This window comes from Aquarana catesbeiana, linkage group LG12 (genome assembly GCF_042186555.1).
Source record: "Aquarana catesbeiana isolate 2022-GZ linkage group LG12, ASM4218655v1, whole genome shotgun sequence".
Taxonomy (NCBI): domain Eukaryota; kingdom Metazoa; phylum Chordata; class Amphibia; order Anura; family Ranidae; genus Aquarana; species Aquarana catesbeiana.
The window spans coordinates 210,995,855-211,017,274 of record NC_133335.1 but is presented as its reverse complement, the minus strand read 5'-3'; the positions used below and the strand labels follow the sequence as shown (position 1 = coordinate 211,017,274).

Sequence of the window (21,420 nt, the reverse complement as noted above, 5' to 3'; positions counted from 1 at the left end):
TGGTATTACAATTTTGAGCCACCAATCCCGTTTCTGCTAAAAGCGATTTGAGCAGCTGATTAGCCGCTTAATCGCTTTTAGAAGCAGTGGGACGTAGGCGCCCCCCCCCCACCCCCACTGGTACGGATTTCCTGTTTTCCAGGCCTACCCATCTCACCAGGGACACTGGCGTCTGATCTGGTGGCTGCGACTCATTGCCATGGAGGAGATCGAGGACTGGAATGTCCTTGATCGTCTCTATAATCTAGGAGACCGGAAGCAACAAGCATTTCATTTCCCGGTGAGATTGATAAGCTCAGGAAACAGGAAAGCTACACTGGAGAATGGTGGGGGGGGCGGACGACCCCTCTCACTGCTTTCAGTGGCTAATCAGCCACCTGGTTCGCTTTTAGCAGAAAGAGAATAACCAGCTGAAAAAATCCTTTATGGCTGACAGCTGCAGCCATGGCCCCCGATATAACCACTTGAACGCAATCAGGTATACGAAGTGGTATCAAAAAGTTGAGACTAGCTCCGTTTACAAGTACTTTATATCTATGTTTACACACTATTACCTTCAAAATAGTCCCCTTGCACAGCAATACAGCGCTCCCAGCGTTCCTGCCACTTCATGAATGTGTCCTGGAAGTCTTCTCTTCGAAGCGCGTCGAGCACAAGTTCCCAAATGGTTTCTACAATTTCGGGAATTGAGCCCATTGAAGGTCTTCCTGATCTCTCGTCATCTTCTAGTGATGTTCTTTTGCATTTGAAGCATGTGCCACTCAAAACACCTCGAATGACTCATTGCAGCATCGCCTTAAACTTGCCAAATCATGTCAAATGTCTCTGGCATATCTGCCCAGTTTCACGCAGAATTTAACGTTTGTTCTTTGTTCTTACTTGCTGTCCATGATGAAATAGCAGACGTGGTAACGCACATGGTTGGAATAGCACCAGTTGCACATCTCCCAATGTACACAGGACGATGTCTTTTAGCACGCTGACTTATGAAGATTGGTGCTCCCCGTGACTGTGCGTGAACCTTGTGCTGCCATCTGTTGGGGTGTTACAAAACTAGTCTCCAAACTTTTTGATACCACCTCATGTATACATGATTCTGCATCAAGTGGTTAATGAGGTTTTGAATAAAAGAAATGCTAGGGTTAATATTGTAAGATTACACCCAATGGACCCAGTCAGCTCTGGGAAGGGGCTTGAATATATTACTTTTCTATTCATTTTGATCTTGTGATTTTTGGCTGGAATTCTGCTTCTGCATATACAAAGTACCATTTACACCCATGTGTTACTAATTAGAAGGACACAGAAACTAGGGTGCTAACTGAATGCTTTCAGAAAGTTGGTTCTTGTAGGAAGTGTTATATCGTGATACCGCCCTAAGCATACCAGTTACAGAAAAAAAAAGTGTCAGTGCTCCATTAAAATAGCCGTCCTGCTATCCATCAATTCCTGATGAAAGGAGGCAAGACTTCAGATAATTATGCTTGATGAAAAAGAACAAAGGAAAATACGAACTGGTCAAAGATAAAAGTCATTAAGCAAACAAATAAATCTCATGCACTAATTGCATATAGCTATTTCTTTTTTTTCCCAGCAATGTCTGTTGCTAATTTGCAGAACAAGGCTCAAATTTTTATCCATTTAAATGGAAAACAAAGATGTTTTAGTTTAAAAAATATATATTTTTTTCAAAATCCTTTACAGCAGAGGTTCTCAACCCCTGAGCCGCAGACCAGTGCTGGTCCATGGCCTGTTAGGCACCGGGTCATAGATCAGGAGGCTTGATCTGCAATTCTTTACCGCTCCAGCAGCTGTCTGTTCCTCAGCTGGATGGTATCCTGCTCCGTGGAGAGGCAACCCATACATGGTGCCACCAATGGTGGTATGATCTGGACATTTACTGGGGAGAGGAGCCCGCCCCCACCCTTGGAGTCTTTTAGGCCAGTTCAGGCTTTAATCTGGGGGCGGCCTTCGGGAGTACCTTCTTCCCCCATCTACATATCACTTATATAGTGGCAACCTCAGGGAATAGGCCATGGTTTGCCATTTTGAGTGCGTCAGACCCTTTGTGAGATGACCGATATAGCAGAAACAGTTAGGCCTTGAGACACAGCACTCCTCCAAAGTGCCCTTTGATATGATACTATAGATAACAATATTCTATTCAATAGATTTACATTCTTTTCTCCTGGTCTTTCCATTTCTCTATTTCCTGTCCAGCATTATAGACTCTGCTTTGGGCTTTGATACTAACCCTCCTTGATCGAGTCCTTCTTGTGGACACAAGAGAATATGAATATATATATATATATATATACACAGTGGGGATGGAAAGTATTCAGACCCCCTTAAATTTTTCACTCTTTGTTATATTGCAGCCATTTGCTAAAATCATTTAAGTTCATTTTTTTCCTCATTAATGTACACACAGCACCCCATATTGACAGAAAAACATAGAATTGTTGACATTTTTGCAGCTTTATTAAAAAAGAAAAACTGAAATATCACATGGTCCTAAGTATTCAGACCCTTTGCTGAGTATTTAGTAGAAGCACCCTTTTGTTCTAATACAGACATGAGTCTTTTTGGGAAAGATGCAACAAGTTTTTCACACCTGGATTTGGGGATCCTCTGCCATTCCTCCTTGCAGATCCTCTCCAGTTCTGTCAGGTTGGATGGTAAACGTTGGTGGACAGCCATTTTTAGGTCTCTCCAGAGATGCTCAATTAGGTTTAAGTCAGGGCTCTGGCTGGGCCATTCAAGAACAGTCACAGAGTTGTTATGAAGCCACTCCTTCGTTATTTTAGATGTGTGCTTAGGGTCATTGTCTTGTTGGAAGGTAAACCTTCGGCCCAGTCTGAGGTCCTGAGCACTCTGGAGAAGGTTTTCGTCCAGGATATCCCTGTACTTGGCCGCATTCATCTTTCCCTCGATTGCAACCAGTCGTCCTGTTCCTGCAGCTGATAAACACCCCCACAGCATGATGCTGCCACCACCATGCTTCACTGTTGGGACTGTATTGGACAGGTGATGAGCAGTGCCTGGTTTTCTCCACACATACCGCTTAGAATTAAGGCCAAAAAGTTCTATCTTGGTCTCATCAGACCAGAGAATATTATTTCTCACCATCTTGGAGTTCTTCAGGTGTTTTTTTAGCAAACTCCATGCAGGCTTTCATGTGTCTTGCACTGAGGAGAGGCTTCTGTCGGGCCACTCTGCCATAAAGCCCCGACTGGTGGAGGGCTGCAGTGATGGTTGACTTTCTACAACTTTCTCCCATCTCCCGACTGCATCTCTGGAGCTCAGCCAGTGATCTTTGGGGTCTTCTTTACCTCTCTCACCAAGATAGCTCAGTTTGGCCGGACGGCCAGCTCTAGGAAGGGTTCTGGTCGTCCCACACGTCTTCCATTTAAGGATTATGGAGGCAACTGTGCTCTTAGGAACCTTAAGTGCAGCAGAATTTTTTTGTAACCTTCGCCAGATCTGTGCCTTGCCACAATTCTGTCTCTGAGCTCTTCAGGCAGTTCCTTTGACCTCATGATTCTCATTTGCTCTGACATGCACTGTGAGCTGTAAGGTCTTATATAGACAGGTGTGTGGCTTTCCTAATCAAGTCCAATCAGTATAATCAAACACAGCTGGACTCAAATGAAGGTGTAGAACCACTCAAGGATGATCAGAAGAAATGGACAGCACCTGAGTTAAATATATGAGTGTCACAGCAAAGGGTCTAAATACTTAGGACCGTGTGATATTTCAGTTTTTCTTTTTTAATAAATCTGCAAAAATGTCAACAATTCTGTGTTTTTCTGTCAATATGGGGTGCTGTGTGTACATTAATGAGGAAAAAAAATGAACTTAAATGATTTTGGCAAATGGCTGCAATATAACAAAGAGTGAAAAATTTAACGGGGTCTGAATACTTTCCATCCCTAATATATATATATATATATATATATATATATATATATATATATATATATATATATATATATATATATATATATATATATATAAATATCTTGGGTAAGAATGTATGAGTACACATTCCCCCCTTTTCCTTTATCCTATCCTCCCCCCCCCCTTCCTTCTCCCCATTTCTTCCCCTTTTTCCTCTCCCTCCCCCCCTTCCCTTCTCACTCCCCCCCCTCACCTCCCCCCCATTCCTTTCCCTTTTTCTCTTTTCCTTCCCTTCTCCCTCTCCCCCCCCCCCCCCTTCCCCTCCTCCTTTCCCTCCTTCCCCTCCTTTATTCCAAGTGGTCCTTCCCTTCTGTTCCTTTCCCTGTTCCCCCTTTTAATTTTCCCCTTTTTCTTCCCCTTTCTGTATTCTTTTCCTTTTTTCGCCCCTGTGGTTCCCTTTCCCCTATTTCTTTTCTTCCCTCCCCCCTCTCTATTCCCCCCCCTCTTCTTCTTCTTCCCCTCTCCTTCGAATTACTCTAGAATCCTAGACTAGTATACAGAAAGATATAGGATTCCCAATTCTGGAAGTGGAGTATCCCTCAAGGGGTTCTGGTTGGTCTCCCCACGGATCTGGCAGGCTATTACAGCCAAGTAATTCACGTATACGTTTACAGGTAACAATCTTTCAAATATTTTCCATTTATTATTTTTTTGCTAGACATTAATATTTGACTTTATGGCATGGATTCTGTCCTACTTTGTATTCAGGGCAGGTATACTATATATCTGTACTTCTTGTTGTCCAATTGACATTAAAATGTATATGTTATGATGTTGTAATAGACACATTATATAATTTAAACAGAGCAGTAATACAAAGAGGACCACCAGCGGGCATGATGACGTCAGCTCTTAGCCCCACCCCAATGTGTTTTGACGTAAGGAGATGTTCTCAAGGTACAGTGCAACAGTATTTGCTACCAGATACTTTTCATAAAGATCCCGGTACTCCTCCTGACATTGCCTGTATCTACTTTTCTCTACAGAAGGCTAGAGCCATCTATGTTCAGTTAATTTCCAGCGTCAGCATTTATTTCCTGATTTGAGATGGCGACCATGGTGAATGGCGGTCCAACATACCTTCTCATTGCACTTGTATTGCAGTACAATGTATGTTGCTGTTCCTTACACTAATGCTGGATAAACCTTTTTTGGTGCATTAGGCCAGTTCAAATGAACAGGCCACCCTAACACCACACATATAAATGTGTGCATAATGCATATTAATGAGTGTGCACTAATGTAACAGGGCCTAAATCCTGGTGCTTGTGCAGCTGTTGGCTATAGTTAAAAAAGTCAGAGGCTTTGTTTATACCATGTGCAGAGACATCAGTTTTTCTTCACCTGTCTCTGCAAGGGCAACAAAAAAAACCTGTTGTTCTCTATGTGCCCTGTTTACACTGCACACTGGTATCATGCAGATTTTTTTCTGCACAGCAATCTGCAACGTGTATGCAGTTTTCTTTGCAGAGAAAAAAAAAAACTCACATGAAATCAACTTTGTGGTGTGAACAGGGCACATAGAAAACAATTATTTGTTGTGCCCTTGCAGAGAATTTATGTTAGTTCTGTGTAGAAAAAAAAAAAAAAAACTCAAGTGACAGCAGTGTTATGGTGTGAACAGGGCACATAGAAAACAGCTGTTTTCTTTGTGTCCTTGCAGAGACCTAAGTAATAAATATGCACGTCTCGGCACATGGTGTGAACATACCTATACTTGTCAAATCTGCGGGTGCTTTCCATCAGTTTTTATGCACATATGCTGTTAACGAGGCTTACTACAGATCATCCCCCTTTTGTAGCCTTTTGATTTGTGACTTGCTACAAAGTAACAATGTCTGATCACAGAGAGGAGACTGAGGTAATGCTTCCTCCTTCCTGCAGCTAACTGATGAAATCATCTCAGCCTGAGCTAAGTCACTGGAGAAGAGCTCAAGAACCACTTTTTAACTGCTTACCAGCCGTCCCAATGCAGTTTTATTGCTACAGGACGGCAGCTGTGCGCTGGATCACCTATATACATACACATGATAATTCACATATGATAATTCACAGCAGAATCCAATCACCGGGCACTCAATGTCCTCCAGGACCCACCGATCATCGACAATACACAGAGAACTGAGATATGCCTATGTAAACAAGGCATATCTCAGTTCTGACAGGGGGGCCATTCCTTCAGTGTCCTGTGCCGTAAATGGCAGCTCCCGCGCAGGAGTGACGTCATCACAGCTCTGGCCACTCACACAGCTGGAGTCTGTGAACCCAGAAGGAAGACAGGGTGAAGATGGAAGCGCCTTCAGCAGTGACAGCGTGGAGCTGGAAGGGCTTTGTTCTAAGGGTCCTTTCACACAGGCTTTCCGCCAGGTGGACTCCGTTTAGCTCAGCGGGAGATTGCTCCGTTGATACCCGCTGAGCAGGAGGATGACAGGTCCGTCTCCACTCACTGTGCAGAGACGGACCTGTCAGGGCCCCGCTGTCCTCTATGGGAGATCGGATGGAAATGGACTGCCTGTCCGTTTTCATCCAATCTGATTCCCCAGACAGATGGAAAATAGGGTTTCCATCCGTCTGGATTTCATGGACAGGATCGGATCAGATATCGGCGGACATGTCATCGCTGACATCCAACGCTCCATAGAAGTGAATAGAGCGTTCGATCAGGTCCGCCTGAAAAACTGACAGGCAGACCAAATTTCTGCAGCATTGAAGGTCCCAATGAGCACAGTTGCCTCAATCATCCATAAATGCAAGAAGTTTGTAACCAAGACTCAGGGGAGAAGGGCCTTAATCAGGGAGGTGACCAAGAACCCGATGGTCACTCTGACAGAGCTCCAGCTTTTCTCTGTGGAGAGAGGAGAACCTTCCAGAAGAACGACCATCTCTGCAGCACTCCACAAATCAGGCCTGTATGGTAAAGTGGCCAGACGGAGGCCACTCCTCAGTAAAAGGCACATGACAGCCCGCCTGGAGTTTGCCAAAAGGCACCTGAAGGACTCTCAGACCATGAGAAACAAAATTCTTTCGTCTAATGAACAAAGATTTAACTCTTCGGCCTGAATGGCAAGCGCTATGTCTGGAGGAAACCAGGCACCGCTCATCACCTGGCCAATACCATCCCTACAGTGAAGCATGGTGGCAGCATTATGCTGTGGGGATGTTTTTCAGCAGCAGGAACTGGAAGACTATTCGGGATTGCGGGAAAGATGAATGCAGCAATGAACAGAGACATCCTTGATGAAAACCTGCTCTAGAGCGCTCTGAACCTCAGACTGGGGAGAAGGTTCATCTTCCAACAGGACAAATACCCTAAGCACACAGACAAGATAACAAAAGAGGGGCTATGGGACAACTGACTGTCCTCGAGTGGCCCAGCCAGAGCCCAGACTTGAACCCGATTGAACATTTTTAAAAAAAAAATTTGCAAAGATTTCAAACAAACTTCTTTCAAACTGTCATTATTGGGGATTGTTTGTAGAATTTTGAGAAAAATAATGAATTGAAAATGGATGTAAACCCGATTCATGAAATTTGAGCTGGGCACATATATTTGCAGTGTTTTCTTATCTCTCTTCAAAGCACTGTGTCCCGTAGCTTTCTCCTGCTCCGTTCTTCTGTTATCAGCCTGATAACTTTTGACAAGTTCTCCGTCACATATAATAAAAGCAGCCAGAGTTTTGTGTTGAGGATGCTATAAATAGATTAGCAGAGCCCTGAACTATTCAACGATCAGCTCTGAAAGTCCCTACCTATGAGGAGAGGGGATGTGTGCCTTTTGTCCAATCAGCTGTCTTGGCTGTATGCCCAGTCTTCACTGCAGTGCTGAACAGGAAGAGAAAATCTCCTAACAGGATCTGAACTTTCTAAACAGTATATAAAGCGGAGGACAGCAGATATACATATAAAACTTAAGTAGGGAGATTTGTTTCATCCCTGTGTATCATCTGAGGCTGTTCACTTCACTAGGTATATGTGGGGGGTTTACATCCACGCTGTTATTATGGGGTATTGTTTGTAGAATTTTGAGGAAAATAATCAATTTAATCCATTTTGGAATAAGGCTGTAACATAAAATGTGGAAAATGTGAATCACTGTGAATACTTTCCAGGTGCACTGTATAAGCTCATGGTCGATGATCATAACTATTCATTTAATCAGCAGAGTCAAGAGGACAACTCTTATGGTCAGGAGGACTTTCAGAATAGTCCTCCTGACTCTGTTGATTAAATGAATGGCTATGATCAGTGGGACAAGTTGCTGATTTTAGCAATTCTTTCCAAATCTGACCTCTCGCCGCTATCAGCCACACCTCTCCACTGGGTGCAAAAAAAAAAAAAAAACATAATTCTGTCTTTCCAAGGCCCCTGCATATCCCAATACCCCCGCTGTGACCTGAAGAAGCAGCTTCTAGTAACATTTGGGACACTCCGCATTCCCCGTAATCTCGCTAAAAATGATGGCAATATCACCCAATGTAGTACAGAAGCCAGGAGCAAGGTGTGTTCATGTAATAACCTTCACACAGGTTTTTCTGATTTCCTCTTTTTACAGCTTTTTGTTCAATGAGGCTGGTCATGAAAAAAACAAAAGTGGACCTTGCTCAATAGTGCAAGGGGCTCTTTAATTGAAACAAAACAAGAAAAGAACATGGAAAAAAGGAATGCCACTACAGGTTTTGTCTGTGGAATAGAAACAGAGGCTTCACAATCTGAAAACAGAAAAAAAAAAAAAAAAATCTATCCTAAAGGATACATGAACAAAGAATTTCTTCACAAAAGGCAGAAGAAAGCATTGGTTATTTTACCACAACCTTCTTCTCCCACATTATTATTAATCGATCATTTAATCACGGCTTCCGGCTTCATTCACTTTTCGCTGCTTAAAGGTTAAGTTCACTTTTGGGAACATGTTACATGTTGATGTCACTATTTTTTTTTTGTGGGGCTGCGGGGCTCCGCCCACCCGGTCGAGTCATTCATTCACAGAGTTCTGTGATTGGGAAACTACAAGTACCCATTGCCTTTGTGGCTGTTGGCTTGTAGTTCTCAATGAACTACCAAGGTGCTGTGGTAGTTCATTCATTCTTCCTGTCAGTGTGTGTCTGCCTACTTGTACAAGGTACGAGCATACAGATACACAGAAAAGTCTGCAGGAGTCCTGCATGGTCCCTGTGATCTGCTGATGATATGCTTAACAGGCTCTAAGTAGAAACAAATAAATAAATGCACACTTTTTTTATCTGCAAAAAGATTTGCATTTTTTTTTGAAGGTGAACTTATCCTTTGTTTTCAAGTTCTTCTGCACAAAACTTGAGAACATGAATCTAAGGTGGAACACGCCCTTTATTTTCTGCTTAAAGTGTTTGTTAACCCCCCCCCCAAAAAAAAAACAGGTCCTGTTCCCTTAAAGCATGTTATATAGCACAGTGCTTGTGCTATGTCATTTGGCCCCCTGCTTAACCTGTAATACCTGGCTGATCCTGTCTGGCTATACCCTCCCCCCTGTACGCTGACTCCGATATATCAGAGCTGCTGAGCCCTGACACTGTGGTTAGCGTACGTGCCCTTGTCATTCGCAGCCCTGCATTCTGTCGCCTGTGTCCTCTCCTCCATCCTCTCCCCTCTGTCTGCTCGTGCCAGCGGCCGCCCCCCCCGTCATCTGACTCCTGGGCTCTCTCTCCCCTCCCTGGCTGACATCAGTGGCAGTGCTCAGCCCCACCTGCTGGAACTGTCAGCCGGGCAGAGGAGAGGGGAGGCACCTGTTAGCAGGGAGCTGATGTGTTATCGGTACAGATAAGCATATTTATTATATAACACAGACACAGGGAACTTATTGTTCTAATACAGAGGGGATGGGAGCATTTCATACAAGTGGCTTTACAACCACTTTAAAGGCCCCTTTCACATGCGGCGGACTGTGGCTGCTATCCACTGGCTTAGCAGGGGAACTCTCTGCTGATCCCCACTGAGCAGACGGATGACAGGTCTGTGTCTGCTCCGCCAATGCAGAGAGGACACGAACGCAGACCGTTCTCCTCCATGGGTGGTCGGATATAAAAACGGACCGCCTGTCCATTTACACTCGACTGCCATCTGATCCTATCCACTGGATGGAAGGGACACGAATCCCCATGTGTTTCTTTTTGGGGGAAGGGATGTTGGTGGGTGTAAACGGACACGTATCCGTTTACACCCGGGGCTTCATAGAGAAAAATGGAGGTTTTTGATCGGGTCTGCCCGAAAAACAGACAGGCGAATCCTTTCGGAACTACCGTGTGAAAGGGGCCTAGTATTGCTATAAAATATAAAGGTGAAGCTATGTTCATTTTGAAAGCTCAATCAAATGCAAGGAAAAAAAAAAGAAAAAAAAAGAAAAAAAAAACAGGATTAACGCTTGTACATGATTGGATCACTGAAGTGAACGCATTTTCATATCATTCACTACACACATTGCAAAGTTAGTCTTTTTTCCCAAATCAACCCCATTGTGATTTGGATACATAGGAGCTGTGAGTGGATCACGTATGATAGCCTGCAAAATTAGAAAGAAAGGTATGGCCCAATCGTACGTGGACACTCCACAAATTTACAGCGTTGAGGTATTTCCAGTAAAGGGTGCTGTTAATGCTACATCATACAAAAGCATTGGGAGTTGATTTACTAAAACTGGAGAGTACAAAATCTGCTGCAGCTCTGCATAGAAACCAATCAGCTTCCAGGTTTTTTTTGTCAAAGCTTAACCACTTGCGGAGCGCCCGCCATCGTTGTACGTCAACTGTTTAAAACCAACTTTCCAGGCTGATGATTTTGTTGTCCTCTAGTTCAGTACTGCAAGGGTCCAATATAGAGAGAGGTCTTTAGGGTAGCTAGGAATAGAGACGACCTACCAGACTATTGAACAGCAGAGAATACAATAGCTGACTGCTTTTAAAACGTAGGGTTAGTGAAGTACTCAGTAGTTGATATAAATATAATTGTCTGTTTCTGGCCTTCAGCTGCAAATTGAATACAAGGCGATCTTTCATGGATCTTTAGCAATACACAACAAAACGGGGAACCACTGTTTCAGTGTTCAAACCACATACTGTTGTCTTATTTTTACAGTCTTTACTGTTGTCTTATTTTTTTAATTCAAAAAGTGTATTTTTTCCCAAAAAATTGCGCTTGTAAGACTGCTGCGCAAATGCGGTGTGACATAAAGTATTGCAAAAACCGCCATTTTTTTCTCTAGGGTGTTTGAAAAAAAAAAAAAAAAAAAAAAAATATATATATATATATATATATATATATATATATATATATATATATATATATATATATATATATATATATATATATATATATATATATATATATATATATATATATATATATATATATATATATATATATATATATAATGTTTGGGGGTTCTAAGTAATTTTCCAACAAAAAAAAACAAAAAACTGATTTTAACTTGTAAACACCAAGTCTGAAAAATAAGCTTGGTCCTTAACTAGTTAAAGTGTTACTAAATCCTCAACAGTAAAATCAGTCTGTATATGCAGTAAATCATGCTTGTTATACTCACTGTGGAACCTCAGGGGTTAATCCTCTGCATTGTGTAAAAAGGCTGTTTTCTCTGATCCTCCCCTTCTTCCACCATCCCCAATCCATCTCCTGATAAAACAGAGCCTTGGGGGCACTCTGCACATGCTCAGTTTGGTGTATATTGCTAGAGAGTTATTTTTCCTGAGAGGGTGCATGTGATCAGCACAGGGCCAATCAGCACTGTCCAGACAGAGGGTCAGGGGCCCTGCAGCCTCGTAGGACAGAGTAGAATGAAAACTCCTACAAGCTTTACCCAAAACACTGACAGAAGTCACAAGACTGCTATATACTGCTAATGAGAAAAGTTATTTAGCTGTGTAGATTTACTAAAATAATTGCATTTCCATGTTCTGTGTACTGTGGGAGACCAGATATAGTGAATGCAGGGTCCTGGGTTTAGTAAAACTTTAATTATACAAGCTGAAGTTAGAACTCTCCAGTTTTAGTAAATCAACCCCACTGCTCGCTGTGGAGGAACTTAAGTGGCCAGCAGAGAGCCCCGAGTCCAACTCTATTGAAGAGCTTTGAGATGAATTGGAATGAAGATTGTAAACCAGATCTTGCCATCCAACATAAGTACCTGTCCTTACAAATCAGCACAAATTTCTACAGACACACTACAAAATCTTGCGGAAAGCCGCCCATGGTTTTGGAGTGGAATGTCCGACAAGCTCATATAGGTGTAATGGTGAGGTGTTGACAACTGTTTGACCATATAGTGTATGTTTTAGCTGTAACATAAAAATAAAGGCAAATTTATGCTTTAAAGTGGCTGTATACTGCTGGACATTTTTTTTTCCCTGCAAGGCAAAAGCATAATGTGCTAGTATGCATCGGCAGAGGAAGTTTACTTCCTCTTTAAAGGAGGAGCGTATAGGACAGGGATATGCAATTAGCGGACCTCCAGCTGTTGCAGAACTACAAGTCCCATGAGGCATAGCAAGACTCTGACAGCCACAAGCATGATACCCAGAGGCAGAGGCATGATGGGCTATCAAAAAGGCGATCATACATAGGGGGTTATTTACGAAAGGCAAATCCACTTTGCACTACAAGTGCACTTGGAAGTGCAGTCGCTCTAAATCTGAGGGGTAGATCTGAAATGAGTGGAAGCTCTGCTGATTTTATCATCCACTCGTGTGCAAGCTAAAATGCTGCTTTTTGTTTTGCTTGCATGTCCCCCTCGGATCTACATTGACTTTACTTCCAAGTGCACTTTCATGTGCACTTGCAGTGCAAAGTGGATTTGACTTTAGTAAATAACCTCCATAGTCCTTTTTTTGGCTGTAGCATCAGTTTGAAGCTGCAGCTGTCCCCTGCCGACTCTAATGCCGTGTACACCCAATCGGAATTTCTGTCAGAAAAATCTTGGATGGCTTTTCCGACGGAATTCCGCTCAAGCTTGGCTTGCATACACACGGTCACACAAAAGTTCTCTGAACTTTCGACCGTCAAGAACGCGGTGACGTACAACACTACGACGAGCCGAGAAAATGAAGTTCAATGCTTCCGAGCATGCGTCAAATTGTTTCTGAGCATGCGTGATTTTTTTGTGCGTCAGAATTGCATACAGATGAATGCATTTTCGGATAGGAACTTTTCCCGACCGAAAAATAGAGAACCTGCTCTCAATCTTTTTGCTGGCTGGAATTCCGCCAGCAAAAGCCCGAAGGAGCATACACACGGTGGCATTTTCCGACAAAACACTCTCATCGGAGTTTTGCTGGCGGGATTTCCGATCGTGTGTACGTGGCATTAGACCGAGAACTGAGCACATGACCACTGATTACGGCCAATCACCACTCTGTGCTGTGTCCCTCCAGTGCTCACTGGAGCGCTGGGCTGTGGAGGGGGTGGATGCGGCTGGCTCCGGCTCTCATAGGTGCTCTAAGAGCCTAGGCCAGCTGCCAGTTGGGCATCTGAGTGGATCCTGACCTCAAAGTTGGGATCCTTGCAGAACTTGGAACGGCTAAAGCCCACTATCAGCTGAATCCGAGTGCATTCCTGTGACCCAGAAAAGAAGCACGCTTTGACCATACGTCTCTTTTAATGCATAATTATAGGGAGACTTACACAAGCACTATGGCAAAGCTGCCCCAGCTTCACACTGCTGCTGAAGACATTAGTCATAATTATACAGAAACTCACAACTGCTTACCAACCTGTTTTACACTCGTAAGCTCATCAGAAAGCTGACTGTTCTGTTTTTCAGAGTCCAAGAGTTGTTCCTGGAAATAAATAGAAAAGGCTGTATTACATATTACATTTAAACAGTGGACAAAAATATATATTTTTTTACCACTAAAGCAGAAAACCCACTCACATTTTTTCCACTCATTTACGGTGGTGGGGGGGTCCCTTAAAGGATAAGCGCATATCAATGAAGGCAAAAAATTACCTGTTTGCAAAATTTTATAACAAACTATGAAACATGTTTGTTTTTTTGTTTTTTGTTAAGCAAAAAATAAAAACCCCCAGTGGTGATCAAATACCACCAAAAGAAAGCTCTACTTGTGTGAGGAAAATTATAAAAATTTCATTTGGGTACAGTGTTGCATGACTGCGCAATTGTCATTCAAAGTGCGACAGCGTTGAAAGATGAAAATTGGCCTGGGCAGGAAGGGGGGTTTAAGTGCCCAGTAAGCAAGTGGTTAATAAATAATAATTTGAGCAGCAGCTGTCCACAGTGGTGTAGTGGGTAGCACTTTCGCCTAGCAGTAAGAAGGGTCGCTGGTTCGAATCCCAACCACGACACTACCTGCCTGGAGTTTGCATGTTCTCCCTGTGCCTGCGTGGGGGTTTCCTCCGGGTACTCTGGTTTCCTCCCACACTCCAAAGACATGCTGGTAGGTTATTCGGATCCTGTCTAAATTGTCCCTAGTATGTATGAATGTGAGTTAGGGACCTTAGATTGTAAGCTCCTTGAGAGTAGGGACTGATGTGAATGTACAATGTATATGTATGGCGCTGCATAAATTGATGGCGCTATATAAGTACCTGAAATAAATAATAAAATAAATAAAAATCAGACCTTTTTTTTTTTTTTTAAACAAAAAAGTTTATGAAAGTTTTAGACAGAACAAAAAGAAAAAAAAACAATGGTACATTCTTAGCAACCATAGATGAATCAGCCAGGTTCAGTGTCCATCAGACCATTTTTAGCTAGCACATGCATCTGTGGCTCTGTTCCTCTGACATACTGGTTCCCCGTTTTGTTGTGTATTGCTAACGATCCATGAAAGATCGCCTTGTATTCAATTTACAGCTGAAGGCCAGAAACAGACAATTATATTTATATCAACTACTGTGTATTTAACCAACCCTACGTTTTAAAAGCAGTCAGCTATTGTATTCTCTGCTGTTCAATAGTCTGGTAGGTCGTCTCTATTCCTAGCTACCCTAAAGACCTCTCTCTATATTGGTCCCTTGCAGTACTGAACTAGAGGACAACAAAATCATCAGCCGGGAAAGTTGGTTGAAGGCATGACCTGTAGCAATGGGGCATTATGAAGAAGATTTCTGGTATATACTCATGTTTCATTTCAAGACAAACTTCAGAAGCTGCGTTAGTTTACAGTGGTCCCCCCCCCCCCCCCATGTCCTCAAGTACCTCCAACTGACCATGTTTTGGCTGATCTCTCAGATAAAATAGAACTCATACATACCATCCTTGATTTTGACTATGATTTAACCACTTTCTTACTGGGCACTTAAACTCCCCTCCGGTCCAGACCAATTTTCAGCTTTCAGCGCTGATGCATTTTGAATGACAATTGCGCGGTCATACAACACATACAACACTGTACCCAAATGAAATTTATTATTTTTTTCCCCACAAATAGAGCTTTCTTTTGGTGGTATTTGATCACCTCTGCGGTTTTATTTTTTGTTTAAAAAAATTTTAAAAGACCGAATTTAAAAAAAAAAAAAAGATTTTTTATATTTTGTTATAACATTTTGCAAACAGGTAAATTTTCTCCTTAATTGATGTACGCTGATCTGATGAGGCGGCACTGATGGGCACCAATAGGTGGCAGTGATGGGCACTGATGAGGCGGCACTGATGGGCACTGATCCGTTACACTGATAGGCAGCACTGCTAGGTGGCACTGATTGGCATCACTGGTGAACATTGATAGGTGGCACTTGTGGGCATTGATAGGTGGCACTGTGGGCACTGGCAGGTGGCAATAGCAGGTGGCACTGGTGGGCACAGATGAGGCATAATTGCCTCTTCCTCTTTGGGACCGATGTCCCTTGCAGATAACCCGGCGATCGGCTTTTTCTTCTCCTCACGCTGTTAGCGTGAGGAGAAAAAAAAAACATTACCAAGCTTTTGTTTACATCATGTGATCAGCTGTCATTGGCTGAGAGCTGATCTTGTGTTAAGAGGCCGGGACCGGCCCCTTACTCGGATCTGTGATCCCCCGAGTCTCAGTGACTCGGTGATCGCAGCGCAGGGGGTGCGCGGGGCGCGTGCACAGGGGAGGACGTCATATTACGGCCTCCCGGAAATTCAGGTCCGCGCTGTGGCCGTCATTCGGCTATAGCGCAGACGGCAAGAGGTTAAAGCACTTTTGCAAGGTGAGGGGAATCCTGAAAACATGATCTGTTGGGGGTTCTTGAGAAGAGATGGGCTCAGGCGTCCTAGTCCCAACCCACCTGCCCGATTCTGCCAGGAAGCCACTAATGCACACCGCTAATCACAGCATTGAGATATTGAGTGTCGGCTTCCAGGCAGGATCAGGCAGGTGGGTTGGAACTAGAATCCCGAACACGCTTAAGCCTCTCTCTATTCTTGAGTAGTGAAGTTGCAAACCACCGGCCTACATGGTCAGGAACAATGTGGCATGCTAGAAGTAGGTCCCATGCTTTAAAAAGCAGTAGTCACAAATAGGTTTATGGAAGTGTTATAAAAAGTGATATCATTTGGGCTTTAACCACTTAAGGACCTATTTTATACACTTGGTGTTTACAAGTTAAAATCAGGATTTTTTGCTAGAAAATTACTTTTTACCCCCAAACATTATATATATTTTTTCAGACACCCTAGAGAATAAAATGGCGATCGCTGCAATACTTTATGTCACACTGTATTTGCGCAGCGGTCTTACAAACACAATTTTTTTAGAAAAAAAAAATAATAAAACAGTAACGTTAGCCAAAGTTTTTTATATTGTGAAAGACGATGTTACGCCGAGTAGACTGATACCGAACATGTCACGCTTCAAAATTACGCCCGCTCGTGGAATGGCGACAAACTTTGACACTTAAAAATCTCCATAGTTGACGTTTAAAAACGTCTACTGGTTACCAGTTTTGAGTTACAGAGGAGGTCTAGTGCTAGAATTATTCCTCTCGCTCTGACGATCATGGTGATATGTGTGGTTTGAACACCGTTTACATATGCGTTCGCTTCTGCGTGCGAGCACGGCAGGACGGGGCACTTTAAATTTTTATTTTTTCTTATTTATTTTACTTTTTATTTTTAATTTTTACACTGTCCCTTTAAAAAAAAAATAATTGTGTCACTTTTATTCCTATTACAAGGAATGTAAACATCCCTTGTAATAGAAAAAAAGCATGACAGGACCTCTTTAATGTGAGATCTGGGGTCAAAAAGACCTCAGATCTCATATTTACACTTAAATACAATAAAAAATGAATTACAAAAAAAAAAAATTTAATTAATAAAAATTTCCCCTTTAAGACCAATTGGGCGGAAGCGACATTTGACATCGCTACTGTCAGCCAATGGTATGGAGCGAAGTGGGGGCCATCATTCCCTCACTCAACTTCATGCCTCTGAGGGGAAAGGACTGGATCGTCTCCGCCGCTACCGACGGCTCTGGTAAGCAGTGGAGATGACTGGGACGTGGCGGGAGGGGGGTGGGCATGAATCTGCCGCAGAGACCACTTTTATCTGAAAGCGGACAGCCCGCCATTTTTAAAAATACCGGCGTTATGGCAGTGCCGAGGTATAACGACGGCAGGCGGTCAGGAAGTGGTTAACAGGAAAGTAAACAGATCTGTGTTTGATGCTATTATGGTCACTTAGGTGTTGGAAGCCTGGATGTGCCATCAACATGAGTTCAAGCACTTGACACGGGACTGACCATCCCATACCTCCCAATGTTTTGAGATGGGAATGAGGGACACTTACTAGCAAACGTATGTGGGCATAGGACACGCCCTTGCCACGCCCCTTAAAGGGAACATAACCAAAAAAAAAAGGGTTAATTAAATCCCCAAGTGCTTTTTTTAACCACCAATATTCCTTTATATTGGCTTTTAACCACTTCCGGACCGCCCACCGGCGTTATACGTCGGTACTTTGAAGAGGAGTACCGTTGTTATGGCAGCAGCTAGCTGCCATAACCCCTGTATCCTCTTCTTCAGCGGGCGGTCCGCTTCAAGATAAAAGTGGTCTCTGCGGCGGATTCGATCACTTTTATTGGCGGCGGGAGAGGGGGCCCCCCGCCGCGCTCCGTTGCCCTCCTCCGCTTACCGGAACCGTCGGCGGAGGCTATCGGATGTCGCCCCTTGTGTGACATGGAGACGAGCGAGGGGAAGATGACCCCCACCCGTCTCCATATCATTGCAGGGTGGAAGCAACGTCAAAACGTCACTTCTGCCCAGAGCTTTTAAAGGGACATTTTTTTAAACAACAAAAAAAGGGTTTACAACCACTTTAAGTGGTTAAAATTGACAAATGCAGCAATTTAGAATTTGGATGAAGAGTTTAGAATTGGGAAACACTTTTTGAAAGATAAAAAGTGCATTTTATATGCAATGATATAATTCAGACCAAAATGAGGGACAAATGAGGAGGAATGAGGGACAGAGGGACATTGCTCCAAATCAGGGACAGTCCCTCGAAATCAGGGACAGTTGGGAGCTATGACTATCCCCTCCTAGAGCTATTATCAAACTACATCTAAATAGGATCTTGAATAAGAGGAATATTTGTAACTGGTTATTTTTAAAGCACTAAGAAATAGGAAAGTGTGCTGGTAATAACAATATTGAACAATGAAGTGAATATGCAACTTTACCATAAGCTGAGAGTGAGCTTTTATTTTCCTTTTTATTATATCTCTCGTTCAGTGGCCTTTCTGTTTTTCATGCCCTCATCACCATTATTACTGCCATTCTGCAACACAGCTCAACGTAAGTGCCTCACCCAGCGCTCCTTGACCTGAGATTTACTCTACCAAGCAGCAACTGCTAATTCAGATTAGAAACAATACCAGGCACAAATGGACAGCGTACAAGAACTGAGTGTTCTCGTATAAAGCCTTTTAAAGCTTGTTAGGTGTAATCAGCTCTTTTCTTCTCTTTCTCCTAATGATGCTGTGAAACCCGGCAAAGGACACAGAGCCCTAAACGGTGACCTTTAAATGATAACCGTTTGAGGATCCAGTCCTAGGGGGGCGTACACTACATCTGACGCATTTTTTTTTTAAAGTTTTGCATCCTCAAAAACTTTCGGTATTTATCTCTTCAAACTGAACACAAATATCATTTCTGATATCATGTAATCTTGAGAAATAGGAAAATTAACTTTTAACCACCTGAGCTCCGGAAGGTTTTACCCCCTTCCTGACCAGGCCATTTTTTGCGATGCGGAACTGTGTTACTTTAACTTTAATTGCGCGGTCGTGCGATGCTGTACCCAAATAAAATGTATGTTCTTTGTTCCTCACAAATAGAGCTTTCTTTTGGTGGTATTTGATCCCCTCTGCATTTTTTATTTTTTTGCGCTATAAGGGCCCTTTCACACTGGGACGGGGGCGGCGGTAAAGTGCCGCTATTGTAAGCGGCGCTTTACCTTCGGTATTCGGCCGCTAGCGGGGCGGTTTTACCCCCGCTAGCGGCCGAGAAAGGGTTAAAAACCACTGTAAAGCGCCTCTGCAGAGGCGCTTTGCCGGCGGTATAGCCGCGCTGTGCCATTGATTTCAATGGGCAGGAGCGGTAAAGGAGCGGTATACACTCCGCTCCTTCCCCGCTCTGAAGATGCTGCTAGCAGGACTTTTTTTACCGTCCTGCTAGTGCACAATGGCACGGCTGGGCAAATGGGCGTACAGGTACGTCCCCTTTAAGATGCGGCATTGTGGGCGTGCGCGCCCGCCGCGTGCTCCGTGACTCGATGTCCGTGCTCGTGTCACGGAGAGGAAGTACGGGGAGATGCCTATGTAAACAAGGCATTTCTCCGTTCTGCCTAGTGACATGACAGAGATCCACTGCTCCCTGTGATCGGAAGCAGTAATCGCTGTCATGTCAGTGGTAGCCCCTCCCCCCTCCACAGTTGGAATCACTCCCTAGGACACACTTAACCCCTTGATTGCCCCCTAGTGTTCAACTCCTTCCCTGCCAGTGTCATTTACACAGTAATCAGTGCATTTTTATAGCACAGATCACTGTATGAATGACAATAGCACCAAAATAGTGTCAAAAGTGTCCGATGTGTCCGCCATAATGTCGCATTCACGATAAAAATCACAGATCACCACCATAACTAAATTAAAAAAAAAATGAATAATAAAAATGCCAAAAAACTATCCCCTATTTTGTAGACACTATAACTTTTGCGCAAACCAATCAATATACACTTTTTTTTTACCAAAAATATGTAGAAAAATACATATCGGCCTAAACTGAGGAAATTTATATATATATATATATATATATATATATATATATATATATATATATATATAATATATATATATATATATATATATATTTTTTTTTTTTTTTTTTTTTTTTTTGGGGGGGGGGGATATTATAGCAAAAAAAATAAAAATATTGCTTTTTTTACAAAATTGTCGCTCTTTTTTTGTTTAGAACGCAAAAAATAAAAACCTCAGAGGTGATTAAATACCACCAAAAGAAAGCTCTATTTGTGGGGAAAAAAGGACATCAACTTTGTTTGGGTGCAATGTCGCACAACCGCGCAATTGTCAGTTAAAGCGATGCAGTGCCGAATCGCAAAAAAGTGCTCTGGTCAGGAAGGGGGTAAATTCTTCCGGGGCTGAAGTGGTTAAACCAGTGTTTCTCAACTCCAGTCCTCAAGGCACCCCAACAGGTCTTGTTTTCAGGCTCTCCATTATTTTGCACAGGTGATTTGATCAGTTTCACTGCCTTAGTAATTACCACAGCTGTTTCATCTGAGGGAAATCCTGAAAACATGACCTGTTGGAGCGCCTTGAGGACTGGAGTTGAGAAACACTGGATTAAACTATGGGATATTTTTATTTATTTTTTAACATTTTTTTATTGTTTACTAGTAATGGTGGCGAATAGTGACTTAAAGCGTAACTGCGATATTGTGGCGGAAAAATCGGACACCTGACACTTTTTGGGGACCAGTGACACTAATACAGTGATCAGTGCTACAAAACATGCACCGTCACTGTACTAATGACGCTGGTAGGGAAGGGGTTAACATTGGGGGCAATCAAAGGGTTAAATGTATGCCTAGGTCAGTTGATGGTGAACCTTGGAACCCCAGATGTTTTGGAACTACATTTCCCATGATGCTCATGTACTCTGCAGTGTAGTTGAGCATCATGGGAAATGTAGTTCCAAAACATCTGGGGTGCCAAGGTTCTCCATCACTGGCCTGGGTTGTGCTTACCCACTGTGGGGGAGGTGCTTTGACTAGGGGAAGGCAAAGATCCCTGTTCCTGCTTTGCAAGAAAGACAGGATCAAAGCTTTCCCTGCTGACAGAACAACAATCTGTCTTGTTTACATAGGCAGACCCGTTCTGCTTGTATTCCGAACGATTGGCAGGTCCTGGCGGGCATCGAGTCCTCTGGACCTGCTGATTGGCTCCTGCTGTGTCCAGTCGCAGGGGGAGCGGGTTG

General features: G+C 43.1%; 1 protein-coding gene across 4 annotated transcripts in view; it reads right to left on the bottom strand.

The window, feature by feature from the left end:
* STXBP4 (syntaxin binding protein 4) overlaps positions 1-21,420 on the bottom strand; it is a 259,435-nt gene that overhangs the window by 139,308 nt on the left and 98,707 nt on the right. For all 4 annotated transcript variants that reach the window (XM_073606628.1, XM_073606627.1, XM_073606626.1 and 1 more), the window contains exon 11: positions 13,713-13,778. In XM_073606628.1, coding sequence (XP_073462729.1) covers positions 13,713-13,778 — 66 coding nt within the window. The remainder of the gene's footprint in view (positions 1-13,712; positions 13,779-21,420) is intronic.